This window comes from Melanostigma gelatinosum (assembly GCF_949748355.1).
Source record: "Melanostigma gelatinosum genome assembly, chromosome: 21".
NCBI lineage: Eukaryota > Metazoa > Chordata > Actinopteri > Perciformes > Zoarcidae > Melanostigma > Melanostigma gelatinosum.
This window is the reverse complement of record NC_136654.1, coordinates 7,864,608-7,880,098: the sequence shown is the minus strand read 5'-3', so window position 1 is coordinate 7,880,098 and position 15,491 is coordinate 7,864,608. Positions and strand designations below refer to the sequence as shown.

The 15,491-nt window shown below is 43.3% G+C and overlaps 3 protein-coding genes across 3 annotated transcripts; 1 reads left to right on the top strand and 2 right to left on the bottom strand.

Moving 5' to 3' along the window:
* Positions 1-129: 129 nt before the first annotated feature.
* Positions 130-7,062, bottom strand: LOC306795514 (uncharacterized protein). The gene is made up of 5 exons (XM_079294046.1): positions 6,836-7,062; positions 6,376-6,575; positions 5,420-6,275; positions 2,025-2,215; positions 130-1,847 (listed from the first exon to the last, which is right to left on the bottom strand). The coding sequence occupies exons 2-5, from the start codon at positions 6,563-6,565 to the stop codon at positions 907-909; spliced, it is 2,178 nt and encodes a 725-aa protein (XP_079150172.1). The 5' UTR covers positions 6,566-6,575; positions 6,836-7,062; the 3' UTR covers positions 130-906.
* Positions 7,063-7,402: 340 nt separating this feature from the next.
* On the bottom strand, positions 7,403-10,885 carry pkmyt1 (protein kinase, membrane associated tyrosine/threonine 1). Its single transcript, XM_079293824.1, has 8 exons — positions 10,743-10,885; positions 9,760-10,176; positions 9,403-9,640; positions 9,048-9,327; positions 8,841-8,947; positions 8,567-8,739; positions 8,234-8,454; positions 7,403-8,113 (listed from the first exon to the last, which is right to left on the bottom strand). Exons 2-8 carry the CDS (start codon positions 10,132-10,134, stop codon positions 7,729-7,731), a joined length of 1,779 nt encoding a protein of 592 aa, XP_079149950.1. The 5' UTR covers positions 10,135-10,176; positions 10,743-10,885; the 3' UTR covers positions 7,403-7,728.
* An 80-nt stretch (positions 10,886-10,965) lies between these two features.
* On the top strand, positions 10,966-14,554 carry LOC306795337 (elongin-B). The gene is made up of 4 exons (XM_079293825.1): positions 10,966-11,049; positions 11,869-12,003; positions 12,182-12,290; positions 13,564-14,554. The coding sequence occupies exons 1-4, from the start codon at positions 11,047-11,049 to the stop codon at positions 13,674-13,676; spliced, it is 360 nt and encodes a 119-aa protein (XP_079149951.1). The 5' UTR covers positions 10,966-11,046; the 3' UTR covers positions 13,677-14,554.
* The last annotated feature ends 937 nt before the right edge of the window (positions 14,555-15,491 follow it).

The window sequence follows — 15,491 nt, the reverse complement described above, 5'->3', positions numbered from 1 at the left end:
TCCATGGGCCCCATTAGTGCCTGTCAGTGTCTGTATCAATTGGTTCAGTAGATTTGATTTATTAAGTAGTTGGATCATTTGAACCAGGCGACAACTAAAACAGGTTCTGCATCATCAGGTCGTTGTGTGGCTAGTAATGGGGCGAAATAACGTGTAACGTGTTTTTTTTATTGTATTTATTTTCTATTATTTGTTGTAGGAGCCGTGACCAATATAAAGTATAAATGAGTACATTTGATGTACTGTACTTGAGTTAGCGTAAAGCTAATTTTCATAGTAGGTCATATAATGAAGCTGCCATGTCTGTTGTGTGTGACACACTGCATGGATAATTGATAATGGATAATTAATCATGCTATCCAGATTTGAAAAAGTTTCAATAATTGTCTTTGCAGATGTGTTACACTATATAGCACACTGTCACCTTACAATGTTTCACTATAATTGAAGTCACCTGTATGAATGCATCACGGCTGTGGAGGACCTTTAAATGTATTTCTTTAACATTTCTATGAGGTGAAATTCCACAGTTGACCAAATCATGTCAGCTGACAATATTAGAGAGATATACATTTATGTACCGAAAGCATCAGTGCATCTCTCGCTGTAAAGCTTCAGCCTCTTTGGTTAAATGATTACACTTTACCGCCTTGTTTCATCACAATCAGGAGGGACAAAAAGACGAGCGTAACAAGGACACAACTGGCTACACACAAGAACAGCAAGAAAGTCATTGTAACACACTACAGTTCCAAAAGAGTTTCAAGAGACTAGCATTTCAAAATGTTCTGTACCTTATAATTGCAACTATTTCTTAAATTAAGGTCAAAGTCCAAAAAAGATCCTTCACAGATTCTGAACAAAGTGTGCTGATTCAGCTGATTTGCAGTCAGTCTAGCATAACAGTCATTGCTGTTGCTCCCTCCACACTTCCTGCAACTGTAAAATCTCTCCAACGTGGATCTTCTTATGTCTTTTCAGGTTCTCCCCCCGACTGAAGCTCTTTCCACACTGGCTGCAGTAGTACGGTTTCTCCCCTGTGTGGACCCTCTTGTGTTTTTTCAGGTCTCCCGCCTGAGTGAAGCGTCTCCCACACTGTACGCAGCCGTACGGCTTCTCTCCTGTATGACAGCGTTGGTGGATCCTCAAGTTCCCGAGCCGGCTGAACGTCTTCCCACACACGACACACAAGTGTGAGTCATCTCCCCTGAAGTGCTCCATCCGGAATTTTCTCCCATCAAACGCAGCCCTGTGGGTTTTTGCAAAGCCATGCCGCCTAGATAGGGCATGTTTTGAGTGGACAAAGACTCGCTCGCAAGGCTCGCCACCAACTTGTGACCCGGGCGTCTCAGCAGAGTTCTGACGAGAAGAGTTGCAGCTTAAATCTACGCATCGACCATATTGTTGTTGAAGAGACGGCGGTTCTGACGCTGTGCAGTCTGTCAGTTCGAACTCTCTTTTGATAATCGCCAGGTTCACTCCGAGTGAGGCGCTCGAGTGAGAGGCGCACGCGTCATTGGGTGAGACGGCACTGATCTCTGTGTCTGCACTGTGTGCTGTGTGGACCGTCATTGCATCCTCGATAACGTGTGTCGCCACCTCTGGTTGTGCTGTGCAATGTTCTGTTGTTTGTGCGGAGTTGCACTCGGCTTGTGGTTCCGTGTTATTGTAGCAAACCTGTGGTTTCAACTCCTGCTTCACGTCATGGTCCGGGTTGTGGCTGCTTATCTGGTTTTGCTCGGCGAGAGGGAGGTCCAGGTCCTGCGTCAAAGCGAGCATCCAATCCTGCTCTTGGCTCTGCGTGTCTTCTTTTTCATCAGGTAATGGACTACTTGTAGGTAGAACAGCTGTGAAATCAAGACCGCAAGAAGAAATTGTTGTATTTGAATAAGGAACTCATTAATAACACAACCGCGAACCGATCCCGGATAAGCGGAAGACAATGGATGGATGAATAACACACTTTAACCAGTATAGGACAGGAGCATTATCTGTGATTCAAGGGAATTGCACTTGTTACCCACCTATGCTCGATCTTGTTATCTTGTCCTGAAGCTCCTGCAGCCTTCTCTTGAGACTCTCGTTCTCTCTCTGTGTTCTGACAGTTTTCTCCTGGTACTCAGACACCGTCTCCTTCACCACCCCCAGCACCTCATGCACCGCCTCAGTCAGGAGCTTGGTCACTCGCGCATTCAGGCGTTCAAGTTTAGACATCCTGAAATAAAACGACACTTATGGTTAAGAAATGACTGTAGACTGCTTGTGCAAGATCCTCTGCAAATGGAGACATACGTATACAACCCTTATTGCATAATCCTGTGACAGCACTACTTCCTATTCACAAACTGATCACAACCTGCACTGCTGTGTTTAACAGGGGAAATGCATTAATAATGTAATATAAACAAAACTACTTGTCTAGGCAAAGAGAGTTACATGTGTGTTTAAATATACATCCAAATCCTAAATCTAGAGTATTAGCATGATGCCAATGGTGTTTCCAGCATTTCCATGTTACTCTTGACATTAAACGTTTTACATTGATAATCTGATATTCTGGTAGTCATTTCAACACACCAGGGTAGTCCTGTGTGGTACTGGCCGCAGTCATTCTGCCTGTTTTAAGTTAATGGCAATGGGGCTGTACATGAATCAAGTAACTTGTTTGCTAAGTATCACACTCTGATCGGCATGTTATGTTCAAGCTAAGCGGTTTATATGTCACTAACATCAGAGCAAACGTATAACAAACACGTGTTGAATGACCGCTACTGTCAGTTCGCTAGCTAACGTTAAGCATGTTCAGAGCCGCTGTACCTGCAAACTAGCTTAACTTAGTCGTGAAGTCAGCAGTTACACTGTAACGTGGGTAGCTAACGTTAGCTACATTAGCTAGCTAACTCGGTGCGTTATCCCCTTTAACACTTTAAACAAACGCGTCATGTGGTTACTGTGTTAGCAAGACTTTTCAGTAAGTTTCAGGTAAGACAGTTAAAGAAAAATCTGGAAACGATAAAGCAAAACACAAATCGGAACGCAACATAACAACTCGTGACCCCCGGAAGAAGAACCCCAATTACATCTGCGCTGTGAATCGGGTGGTTTTCAAAATAAAAGAGTGTGATACATTTGTGAGTTTGGATATCTATGTAAATATTATATCTTTATTCACTTATCTGATCTCGAGCAGTTATCTTTGCCTCCAACTGAAGTATTCTGTTATTTTGTTGATAAAACGAGAAACGTTGTCCTGTTATTTTATACAGCCAACAATTTAGTAACTAAAATGGCCAACCTCCATGCTTAGACGTATCAACACAGTATGGATATAACATATTGTTGTTGTTTTGTACCCATCGTTAAAATAAATAAATATACAAGTGCTACAGTAAAAAATAAGAAAAAATATTTTATGTAACAGTGTGTCAGTTACATATCTAGTTGGATACTTCTGTTGCCTCCTAAAATGCATACATGATAGCACATCCACAAGCACATAAAGCTGCACAGACATATATAGAAATACACTGAAATAATTTACTTAACCGCATCAAAATATAATATTTATATGCAAACTTAACTTACACAGGGTTTCTTGGTGGTGGCTGAATGACTGAGAAAGGCATGCACAGCCTCATCAAACACCTCATCCAGTACATACTGGTTGATTGAAGCACACACAAGATATTTCACAGCTTAAAGGTGCTTTGCCATCTTTGTTCCCTGCTGCTTGGTGACAGTGGTCTGATTCTGCTCTCCCAGTTTCTCCTCATCAACATATAGGTCACATTAGGGCAATGGTGTTTAACCTCTGGATGCCGTTTGCGCTTGACATTCTCATAAGATGTTCGTGTCATAGAAACCTGGTCTGTACTCCTCAGGAAAGATCTTTTTGATGTAGGTGAAGAGTAAGTCGGTCTTTCCTACTCCACTGTCTCCAACAACCACGCACTTGACACTTTGCATCATGACAACTTCGCCTCCAGAAATTCTGGAACAGAAAACTTGATTCAGCATACCACAGAGGTTTCAAATTAAATTGATTTGTATTTCAATTTTCCACTTCAACATCTGCCCACATTCAACAGACTGTGAAAAAAAACTTCTATTATTGCAGTGTCTGATCAAGATAATGGTGAACTGGGTTTGATCTGTGTTTTTCAGGCTCAAACTGAAATACAAACTGAATCAAAAAGCAACAGCCACAGGATAATATGTAATAATAACACGTTTATTTTATTGTTTATTTGTGACCAATAATAGAAACAGAACCAATATCAAACAGAATAAACGCAAAGCTCAATCTTACTTGTCAAACATGTTGTGTCACAGTCTTCTGGCAGTGTGTTTTGCAGCTTGTCTATGAAAAAGTGTAAATAATCTGCGTAGGAGGAAGTGACATGTCTGGTTAAGTAGGCCATCTTTTGAACCCAGCATCAAGTTCAGACAAGATACGCCTTTGTTGTGACGGAAAGAGAAGTAGTTCAGAAATGTTGGGATTGGGCAACACCGACAACGTTTTGGCAAAGATGTTTCATCATCCCCTTTTAAAAAGTGATGCCATGAGGTGCTGCGATGTTGTTCACTTTACCTGACAGGGCTAGGCGTGAAGATAACTGTTCAACTATGCTGCAACTCAATCTCAAAAAGTTAAAGATGATGAATAAATCATGCAAGACCGAACACAGTTAACAGAACATTTCTGTGATGTAAAGCAATTCAGTAGCCAATGTTGGTCTACAACAGACAGGGCTGATACATAGACAGACACAATAGATTAAAAAAACAAAACACTCTTACGCGCCCCAATAAAATGATAAGAATACACAACTTTGACTTCACCTCTGCTGGAAGCCTCAAAGGCCAGTCTAGTTTTGGTAGTTGATGCGTCCACTTTGCCCACGATGGACCTGTATATTTTGTTGGGGGATGTATGTTTTTCATATATGCCCAGCCTTGTTTAACAGACCAGAGATCAATAACTCATGATTCATACAGTTTCCATGCTGATATGGATTCTCTAAAGGCAGGATTTACTATTGAATTACACAACTGCGTGACATCACTCTCGATACTGTAATTCATTTCACTACTGACAACTAATCAGTCCTGAGGAAGATCAACTTTAAACTTGAAGTTCAATGTTTTTCAACGCACTGACTCACGCGGTGAGGTTTTACCCAGCAGGCTGCAATTTGCTCACCGGTCTGCTGCTTTAAAGTTTTCAAGTTGACACACAATGTACGACTTTTTTGGGGTGGACTGTGTCGGATCACATTACCATAAAGAAGTACCAAATAGGTTTATTTGATTTGGAAATCATTGAATGTTAAGAATACAGCACCTCACAAACAGGCAGCCCTTTCACTGTCCAGCAATAACATCATACGAATAGAGAGTCTGGACACAGCAGCCTCACAGATGAGTTTGCTGGTGTTTCTTCATGTTGCTCGAGTGACTAAAACTTTTCCCACAATGAGTGCAGCCAAACGGCTTCTCCCCGGTGTGGTAGCGCAGGTGCACCGTCAGGTAGCCCGACTGACTGAAGCGCTTCCCGCACACCGAGCAGCAGTACGGCTTCTCCCCCGTGTGCACCCGGTTGTGTTTCTTGTAGTCGCCTGCGTGTCGGAAGGTGCGACCGCAGAGCGAGCAGCAGTAGTGCTTCCTGACGTTTCTCGGGAACGCTCTCGAGCCCGAAGCGCCTGCTTTGGTGTTTGCTTGAGCGGTGTGTGGTTTCTCTGCTCCGACACAGCTCGTGTCGTTGCGTCTTTGGGACAGTGGCTCCTCGGCCAGCCTGAGGACGACCCCCGACTCGTTGTGGAGTCCAGAATGAGCTCGAAGAGGTTCGGGGTTTGGTCTGTGTGAGGGTGTGGCGCTCGTACCATCATAAAAATAATTTGTGGTGTGCATGGCTCCTTCGTCCAACACAGGCTCTACTTTCATTTTGTGACCGTGTTCAGACATTGTGACCGCAGTGATGGAGCCCACATGGTTGGAAATTGACAGTCCCCTCTCAGTCTCTGTCTTAAGAGCCGTTGGATTGTTCAAGTCATCCCCACCTAGATGCGGTCCTGTCGTAGGGGAGAGACAGGAAGTGGCTAATGATGTGATGGATGCTTCATAGTCGAGGTGTTTGAATGAATACAAGGGACAGATCACTGCAATGTCCTTATCAGAGTGGATGAGTTCAATGTCCTCTTCTTTCTGTTTCTGCTCCATCAGACGCAGCTCTGCCTCATCCTGCTGGGCTGCACGGGAAGTTTGTGCCACAACTCCTGCGTGACAACAAAGATGGCAAAGCACAAAAGAGAGGAATTGAAAGACTTTAAAAAAACAAATTCTATATCAATATTTCCGGACACAAGTCTGTCTTACCATTGCTTTCCAGTTGCAACTTGTCCTGCAGCTCCTGCAGCCTCCTCCTCAGAGTCTGGTTCTCTCTCTGCGTCCTCGTGGTTTTCTCCTGGTACTCTGACACCGTTTCTTTCACCACCTCCAGAACCTCCTGCACAGCCTTACACAGCAGCTTTTCCACTCGGGCATTCAGACGTTCAATTTTGGACATCTTTATTTAGCTGATAGTCAGAACAAAAAAAGAATACGAGTCGATCAGAGTTTGTATTTCATAGATATTTTGCAGAAGCTTTCTATCAATATTACAGATGTATACCAACTATCAAATGCTCCTTTATTAAAATACCATAGACGACAGCTATAACTGCAGCGATACAGATGAATCAGCATTAGCGCAAAACCATATAAAAAACAAAACATCTCATTATGTAATGGGCTGAAACAATAGTACCGTGCCTTAACTAAATAAAAAGCAGCATACCTTGAACCCACTGCAATTCCGTTAAATAACGTCGCAGTCGTTGATGAATCCCAGATTATCGAATGGTGATCCAGATGAAAACGCTCATTGTTTACGACATTCCCACTCGCGCAGATATTCGCAATTCGGTTGCAGAATCCTATCTCAGGACGCGGCGGAGCGGGAGTCCGTTTGGCATACAGCCGTTCAAGGAGATAAACGCAGTTGGATTATAAAATGGTTTGGCGTATAAATATCCCTAAACATTCGGGTATCCTGTGCACCAAACAATACCAAACATCATCTCCTTCCTGGTTTTAAGGCGACTGGCATCTGACGTGAATTGCGTTGCTGCCAGCTAGTGGTGAGCGCGCGAACACATCCTGAATAGATCGACAGTCATTCATGCACGGATGGTGTTATAATATGGATTTCTGATTTATATCCCTTAAACTCTGACTCAGTGAAAATCAATCCTGTCATTGATGGGGCAAATGGATCTCACACACACACACACACACACACAAACACACTTTTAAAGTTCCTTCTACCTAAAACATATTGCACAAATTTAGATTGTCTCCCTCATTGTTTTATTTTCTTCTGCACCTCATGAGGTTAATGACTCAGAGTACACATAGCTAATGAGAACTTATTACACAATGACTTGTCATTTCAGCAACAGATTGCATTTACATAAACTTAAAAAGTGCTTTAAAGGTCTGATTACATGTTCATCCCTTTTCCCTAAATATATAATTTTCAAATACGCATAAAAAGAAGCTGTTGTAAGACTGTTACAATATGGCAAAAAAACAGTTCATACAAACTAGGTACATTCAAACAGGGGGTTCCTCTTCATTAGACATTTCAAAGTGAAAGCACATTTCCCCGAAATGTAAACAGGCTGGTACTCATGGCTGTCCCTCCAGAGTTGTATCCTCAAACAGACTGAGCAAGTTCTTTGGTTCAAAGTTGGGTCGGGGTAAGGCCTCCTCGGTTCGGACCCAGTTGCGACCACCTCGCTGCGAGGACTTGGTGGATGGTGAATGGCGGCTCTGCGTGGAGTTTTCGTTCATGCGATCTGCATAAAGCTCTGCATGTACGGGGCTTGCACTGGGTGTCAGTGTGTGGCAGGAACCATTTGAGCGGATGCTGGAAGGGGTTTGCGCTAAGTTACAGGAGGACCAATCACCCAGATTTGAGTGAGCAGGTGTGCGGGCAGGACTTCGCTGAGTGTGTCTCTGGGACCCGGGGAGAGGAGTGGATGTGCTTTCCACAGACAGTCTAGACTTAACCCTGTGGAATGGAGGAAATGTAAAAAAAAATAAGCAGGGAATTTGACAGAAATAACACATTTAGCTCAAAGCAGTGTTCAAATAATTCTCTATATTTCGCTGTTGTAATACAACGCTCTACCTGTGTGAGAAGGTGGGGGAAAGCTCTGGGTCTGTAGGGTCCAACAGAAACACAGCGTCATCCTCTGGGCTCCCTGAGTCAGCATGCATGGCACTGAGGGGCAGGGTTAGATCCTCGTCCCAGCTGCCCTGAGGAGGAGTGCAGGGCAGTGGCTTGGTCCAGTGAGGCAGAAAGGACAAGTGAAGGGACGACAGGAGTCTACGCCCAAAGCACACTACCAACTATGGGGAAAAAGAGCAGAAAAATACAAAAATGAAACATTCAGGGTTGATTTAGAAAGTACACTTTTATGTTTCAGGTTTACATTACATGTAGCGTCCAACAGACACGTACCTGACAGAGGGAGACCAGTGTCAGCGTGGTCTCTGCGACCAAAAGATAGAGGCGCCTCTTCCACCTGTGCTTCCGAACAGAGGGGAGAGCAAGAAGCTCCGAGACCGTCGGCCTCTCAGACGGTTCTGGGGCCAGCATCATCCGCAGTACTGTCTGAAGCTCAGTCGAAAGGCCTGCAAACGCAGACGGAAATAGTAGAAACATGAGTCGTATCAAAAGGTAGATCGAAAACAATGGAACAATTTACGAGGACTAAAAAGGAAGTGGATCGTACCACTGGTCAACTCGGAGGGGAGGCAGCCTTGTCTGAGCTGCTGCCAGCCCTCGCCACCGTTCGGAACCTCCATGTTACAGGCAAGCTCCAGAATAGAAACACCCAAACTAAATGAAAAAAAGGATGTTTGGGCGCTAATTTAAAACCGATCAACCGGGTTACATGTTTCACGATATGATTTAACTTTCTTATTTATGTTAGTTGTACCTGAAAACATCTGCAGCAGGTCCATACTTCCCACGGAGCAGCTCAGGGGCCATGTATCTGGGATCTCCCTCCTGGACGTCGTCTTTTACTTTCCCCTCGACGGACTCTGTGCTCTTCTCTTTGAGCTCAAACAGCAGCCCGAAGTCCCCCAGCTTAAGACGGCCAGAGTCAGTAATAAGAACGTTGGCGGGCTTAAGGTCCAGATGCACAAAGCCGCGAGAGTGCAAGTGTTGCAATGCTGAGAGGAGGTCGCACAGGTAGGCCCAGGCTGCAGGCTCATCTGGAAACGAAAAGCCAAGTCAGTACGTCTGGAGCAAGAACATCATGCATTATATGTAGCAAAATATGGACACACCTGGGCCAGGAGGCTGGTTCTCAGCATGGAGCAGCAAGCTGGTGCTACACAGCTCTGTCTGGATGTACAGTCGGCCACACTCCTCCCAGGCTGCCACAAAATTCAAGATGTGAGGGTGAGGACAGAGGCGCTCGTGGTTCCTGGCTTCCCTCACGCTCCGGTTCCTGTCACTGTTGCCCCTGAAGCGGTGGGCAGAGCGCTTGACTGCATACTGACGGCCATCCTTGTTGCTTTCCACCTAGAAAAATGAAGAAAATGCTGAGGTCTCGTCTTCTTCTCAGGGATCTCTAGCAACATATAATTCAATATATGTAATTACATCACTTTCATTAACATATATAGACACATTTTGCTCACCTTGTAGACCTCTCCGAAGGATCCTCTTCCCAGCAGGCCCAAATTAGTGTAGCACTGACTGAAATAGGACTGCTGTTTGCTGGGATCATATACCGAATTCGGAGGGGGAGACTTACTGAGGGAACAGGACAGGGGTGTCCAGGGGGTTGGGTGCTGGGGAAACATCCGGCTCAGAGAGGGGCATCCCTTGGATGGCGGCAGTGGGGGCAGAGAATGCGAGAGCCGGGCAGGGGAACAGTAGGGTGAGTTGGAGAAAGAAGACGAGGAAAAAGGGAGACGGCGCTTTTTAAGGGAGAAGGACTGCTCCGCGTGGGAGAAGTGGGTCGGAAGAGGGAGAGGCACTCTGGACGCTGGAGTTTCCACCGCCACGGACATTGTGTCAGCACTTTTTCAGCTCCTTTCTTCAAAGATGGAGAGCTGAAACATTCAAGAGAAAAAAATTAAGCACAAGCAATGTTGATCGATGAATGTACTGACAATGTGCCATTTTGCACCGCTCATGCAACCTACTTTTTTCTACAGATGCACAGATGCTCATCTAAAATTATGAAGTAATCTGTCACACTCAATTGCCAAAGAACCAAAGCAAATAATATTTAACTGTCTCCCTAAAACTGACCAAATTGGATCTGCCAATCTGTTCAGGCACCAAACATACCTGTGTTTAAGTACCAGGAATTAGTGGAGGCTGTAGTCAGTCCAGCTATATACTATCATTCTCGCCTGAAGCTTCTGAACATCCTGCTTGACTTGTTGTCTGATATAAGTATCGATACACTTGATCTATTGGTGGTCAGCTCGTTTGTAGAGCAGGTCTAGCCAGTAGAAAGCTATCGGGGTCAACAGGTAGAACCTGCACGTAACGTAACTAGGTCAACCTAAGGAACACCCTACTCAACCTAACGTTAGTCAACAACATAATGACCTAACGTCGCTAGCTAGCTAACCTACAGTTAAACAACGTACTGACAGTTCATCCTTACGTAGAGTAGAGTGAAGTAACTTCGTTACATAGACCATAATACAGTGTTAACGGCGGGCCGTCTTCAAAAAACAGTGGGGTTCAGCTCGTCAGTGTCCAAATCAAACTGCGGCGTACTCTCCTCGAGCATGTCAACAACGTTACCTCGCGCCAAATTCTGAAAATTACACGTAGCGCTGCGTACTTTTCTTCCGTGAATACGGAACGCTTATCTGACTTGCGCAATTTCCGCAAGCGTTGCAGTCTGGGGTTGTGCTGCACGAACACAGGGCTGGCGCAACTAGCTAGCTAGCTGAGCACTTGAAATGGTAACTTTATTATTATTATCGGCCGTTTTTTTTTGATTGATGTCCAGATAAAAACACTGAATACACGTTCAGTGCTTTGTTTAAAAGTATTAGCGCGTATAGTAACAAACGATACCGACGGTAATGGTCATGTTTATTTCCGTTTGTGTTTGCTAGCAAGCTAACAATGCTAGGCTTGCTACGTTAGCTTCGCCTTCTCATCTACCGCTAGCGATGGCTATAACGAGAGTTGTATCTAGTTCGCGATGTAACTTATCTTAGCTTGGCTAACCTTGGAAGTAATGTTAGCCAGCGAACCCAGTCAGGCCGGTCTAAACAGCCGAGCGTTTACTGTCATTGTCAGACTTACAGTACAGTGTCTAGTCATTTAACTGTCATTTAACTGTTTCACTCTCAAACATCTCGAGGCTAATGTTGCGTTAGCTCGGAGCTAAATGCACTGTTCGCTGATTGTTGGTAACGTTAGCTCATGAATCAACGAATTGTCAGCAGTGTTACAACCTCTGTATCCGAAAAATAACCTGCCTGACACATTAGCATATCAACCAAGACTTGAATTTCCTTTAAAGGGTTCTAACGTTACATACAGTTCAGTAGTGTTTAATAAACATGTGCCATGTGGACACTTATCACGACTTACATTGCCTCCTGAGAAGTTTTATTGAATAAAAAGGAGTTTGAGGACCCACAGATTCCTCTAAAGGCCTACTTTTTGGTGCCATTCTAAACATTTTTAGCACCAATTTCAAACCCTCATCTTCAAAATGCCTTTAGCACAGTTTTTAAATCATATATTTCTATCCCCAACTTTCCCTTCAGGACGTGTTCTTAATGATCCGGCGTCACAAGACCACAATCTTCACAGATGCCAAGGAGTCTACCACTGTGTATGAGCTGAAGCGTATTGTTGAAGGTATTCTGAAGAGACCACCTGAAGACCAGAGGCTGTACAAGGTGAGTTTAGGGACAAGTATGCCAGTGATGCCTAATTAAGTCCAGCCACATATCTGACGGCATCACAGTTCTGTCTGGGTGATGGTAGTGGCATGTAACTTAACTTTCCAAAGGGTGACTTAAACATTCATTGGAATATCCCACACTCAATGTATACATTTTAACTTTTGTCCCACAGGATGACCAGTCGCTAGAGGACAGCAAAACTCTTGGAGACTGTGGATTCACCAACCAGACTGCCAGACCTCAAGCTCCAGCTACAGTTGGTCTGGCCTTCCGTGTAAATGGTAAGTTATATTTATCTGCTTCTAAGAATTGGGGATGGTTATTATTTTTTCATGCCTCAGTTTCGGGGACAGCCGTGGCCGGAGGCAATATGTTTTCGGGTTGTCCGTCTAGCGGTCTAATATCTCAGGAACACCTAGAAGGAAATAGTTTAAGTTTGGCACAAACGTCCACCTTCACCAATTGATGGACTGATTAGATTTAGAAATATGCTGCCAGGCAGTAATTCTAGTTCCTCATATTTGGGTGATTTCCTGTCTTTCTGCTTCTTCTCAACGGAACTCAGCTTTCCATGGTGGGAAATTAATCTAGAAGTCTTGTCTCACTTGTTCAGTTTAATGTCAGTAATACATTTGCGTGATAATTTGCACTTTGTGCAAGTTAATCTGCATCAATCTCATTTAGACTCCCAAGGTCTGTAATTGGGTGCTGCACAGGATGTATGTCAGTAGAATACTGTGATTATCAACTACTGTAACTCATTCATGCTCTTGCACTGAGAGAGCACGCTTAGGATTATGCAGCTGTGTTCAAAAGTCCTACAGGGACAAATCCAATGCAGACAAGACAGTGATGTTAATATCGCTAGTTTTTATATATTTTCAGTAAAATGCACAACGTAGGGCCACCGACACCGTAGCTCACGTTGTAGAGCCAGCGTCCCCTGTACCACGGCTGAGTCCTTCCCACAACGGCCTGTGTTCAAATCTGATCCTGGGCCCATGTCGTCCCCTCTCTATCCCCCTCTCCAGTCTATCTATTGAATAAAGGTTAAAAAAAAAAGAATGTAAATTGTGTATAATAATTTAAAAGCTAACTGTGATGGTGTCTTTTATATCACTAAGCCATGGCTATTTTGGTTTTACGGTAATTCTTCATCACAATGTACATTAAATATTTGATTTGAGCCTGAGAAGTGTCTCTATTAGTTTTTAATTGAACTAAAAACTGTCTATGAATGCAGTCTGAATATGATTCACAAGAATTGTATCCCATGTGGATTTTATAAAATCAATCCGATTCTATTGTGGCTATACCAAAACTCAGAAGTGATTCTCACTAGTTCCAGAGAGGAGATGCACTAGTTTGCATGTGACCAAACACATTGAATAAAAAACATTAACCACAGTAGTTCTTGCTTTCCAGTTTAAGAATATCCATCTAGAAAGACATGCCACAGCCAATGTTCACTACATCGTATTTGTAACTTGACTGATACAGCCACATGCAACTCTTGAGGGAGCTGATGTTTCCTTGTGTCCTCTGCCCTTTCAGATGAGATGTTCGAACAGCTCCACGTCGAGGCCTTCTCCAGCCCCCCAGAACTCCCGGATGTGATGAAGCCTCAGGACTCCGGTAGCACTGCCAATGAACAGGCTGTGCAGTGATAACAGGGAGAGGAAACGAGCAATGGATGGAAGTGGGTGTGTGTGGATTAACTGCAGTGGAGAAGTAGCAGGGTGGAGGATAATGTAATATAATTTCAGTTGACGGATGGGGGACATTCTAGGTAACCAAGCCTATCCATGTTACCTTCATGCTATCATCCCAGCATCTCCCCCAATTTGCTTCACAAATCATTTTTCTTTTTTTTAAACTCTTTATAGTTTCCACATCACATGCGGTTCTGCTCCTTGACTTTGCTCTTAAGCACCAACTGGCTAAAACTTCTTGAGTGACTATGTTGGTTTGGAAAGTATGATAGTGCGTGTGCTTGTGTGTGAGTTATTATAATTATTGTCATTAATATTTTGGAAAAGGTGAAAGCGTAGTTGTGTGTCACAGTGCTCTAGAAGTAACATGGAGTCGGACGTCTGAATCGGCAAACTGCATGAAGAAAATTCAAAACAAAGGCTTTAAAGATAAACCGTGAACTGATACTGTTTCCTTGGTGTGATTCTCCCAGTTTTGTTGTACGTTTCTGATTTGATTTCATACCAGGAGAGAAAGTCTTTATAATAATTCTGTGTAGTTTTGTGTCATCATTTTTGTTTTTTTAAGTATGTTCTACTTGTCCATTCTTTGTTGTATGTTTCATGCACTGAGACCAAAGGCCTCTTGGACAACAGAGGGATTTATTTTTTTTTGGTCAAAGGATATTCTGTCTGTGGCACACGGTATACACAGGAGGAGGGTTTACTGGCGTTAAAACTTAATCACCACATGTCCCCAACTTCAATGTGGCACCTTCCCCCTAAATCACACAAACATTGCCTGTAACTGTGAGCTTGCATAATTAAAAGTTTTTCCTGTTTTGTTTTTTACACTGCTGGCTGATTTTTTTTTTTTATTTTAAATGCAAGCTTACGTCAACATTTAAAGAAGATGACGGAATGTAAGCGGTCTGTTGAAGGGCTGTAGCTACCGTAGGCCTTAATCACAGCAGACATTCGCAGCAGGGACATCTTAGGAGACACACGGGTGTAGTTAATAACTAACAATGGCTCTGTTCTATTTAAGTGTCCAAATAAGGGGCAACAGTGAGTCAGCATGCACAGCACCAGGACCCTGAAACTGAAGCTGCTCAGTGAAATTCAGCCGTTGTGGATTTCATTATTTACACCTGTGCTTTTGTGTGACGTGAAAAATGTAACTCGTAGTTTTTGCTACTAGTTTTTATTTTATAATTACAAGTTTTACACACTGGGTTTTTACAAAGGCATTTTTTTTTTCTGCCATGTTCCCCAAGTCACGGAGTTTATCAATGAATATAGACAAACACATGACCCAAAAGTCTCAGGTCCACTGCTTTTTGGTATTCACATTACTTGCAAATGTGCGTGGGACTTTGCACCGCCACCATGTTGTGTATTCAAATGTAGGCAGTATGTCAGAATGTCGTTCTAACATATTTATTACCTTATATTGTCCTCACTCACATGGTGCATTTTCCTAAATTAAGTTTCAACAAATGACAAACTAACATGGCATACAGCAAACCTGGGGAGGAATCCATTATCAGAGGTTTCCCTCGTGTGTGTCATGTGTAAAAAGGCACAATCTTAACCTCTTTTTTTTTTTAATTACAGATTTACTTTTCTCTTCTTCTAAATGGTCTGATTTCTTAGATGTAGACTACTATTTATTTAGATCCTCTCTACGGTGCCGGTATAAAATACGATATTTAAAAGACAAAGTAGAAAAGATAAAGCCTACATGAGCATTTCCAAATACAAGCATTTACAAGCTCCTTCTTGAAGAAG

Bases quoted from the DNA above. Each gene is read 5' to 3' on its own strand.
- LOC306795514 (XM_079294046.1), bottom strand. From the start codon at position 6,565: ATGTCCAAAATTGAACGTCTGAATGCCCGAGTGGAAAAGCTGCTGTGT. The intron at 2,216-5,419 runs GTGAGGCTGCTG...GTTTTATTTCAG, and splicing joins AAACACCAGCAAACTCATCT to GATGTCTAAACTTGAACGCC. The intron at 1,848-2,024 runs GTGGGTAACAAG...TTGATTTCACAG, and splicing joins GATAACAAGATCGAGCATAG to CTGTTCTACCTACAAGTAGT.
- pkmyt1 (XM_079293824.1), bottom strand. From the start codon at position 10,134: ATGTCCGTGGCGGTGGAAACTCCAGCGTCCAGAGTGCCTCTCCCTCTT. The intron at 9,641-9,759 runs GTGAGCAAAATG...TCATTTTTCTAG, and splicing joins CCTTCGGAGAGGTCTACAAG to GTGGAAAGCAACAAGGATGG. The intron at 8,114-8,233 runs GTAGAGCGTTGT...TCCATTCCACAG, and splicing joins TCCCCCACCTTCTCACACAG to GGTTAAGTCTAGACTGTCTG.
- LOC306795337 (XM_079293825.1), top strand. The intron at 12,004-12,181 runs GTGAGTTTAGGG...TTTGTCCCACAG, and splicing joins AAGACCAGAGGCTGTACAAG to GATGACCAGTCGCTAGAGGA. The intron at 12,291-13,563 runs GTAAGTTATATT...CTGCCCTTTCAG, and splicing joins TCTGGCCTTCCGTGTAAATG to ATGAGATGTTCGAACAGCTC.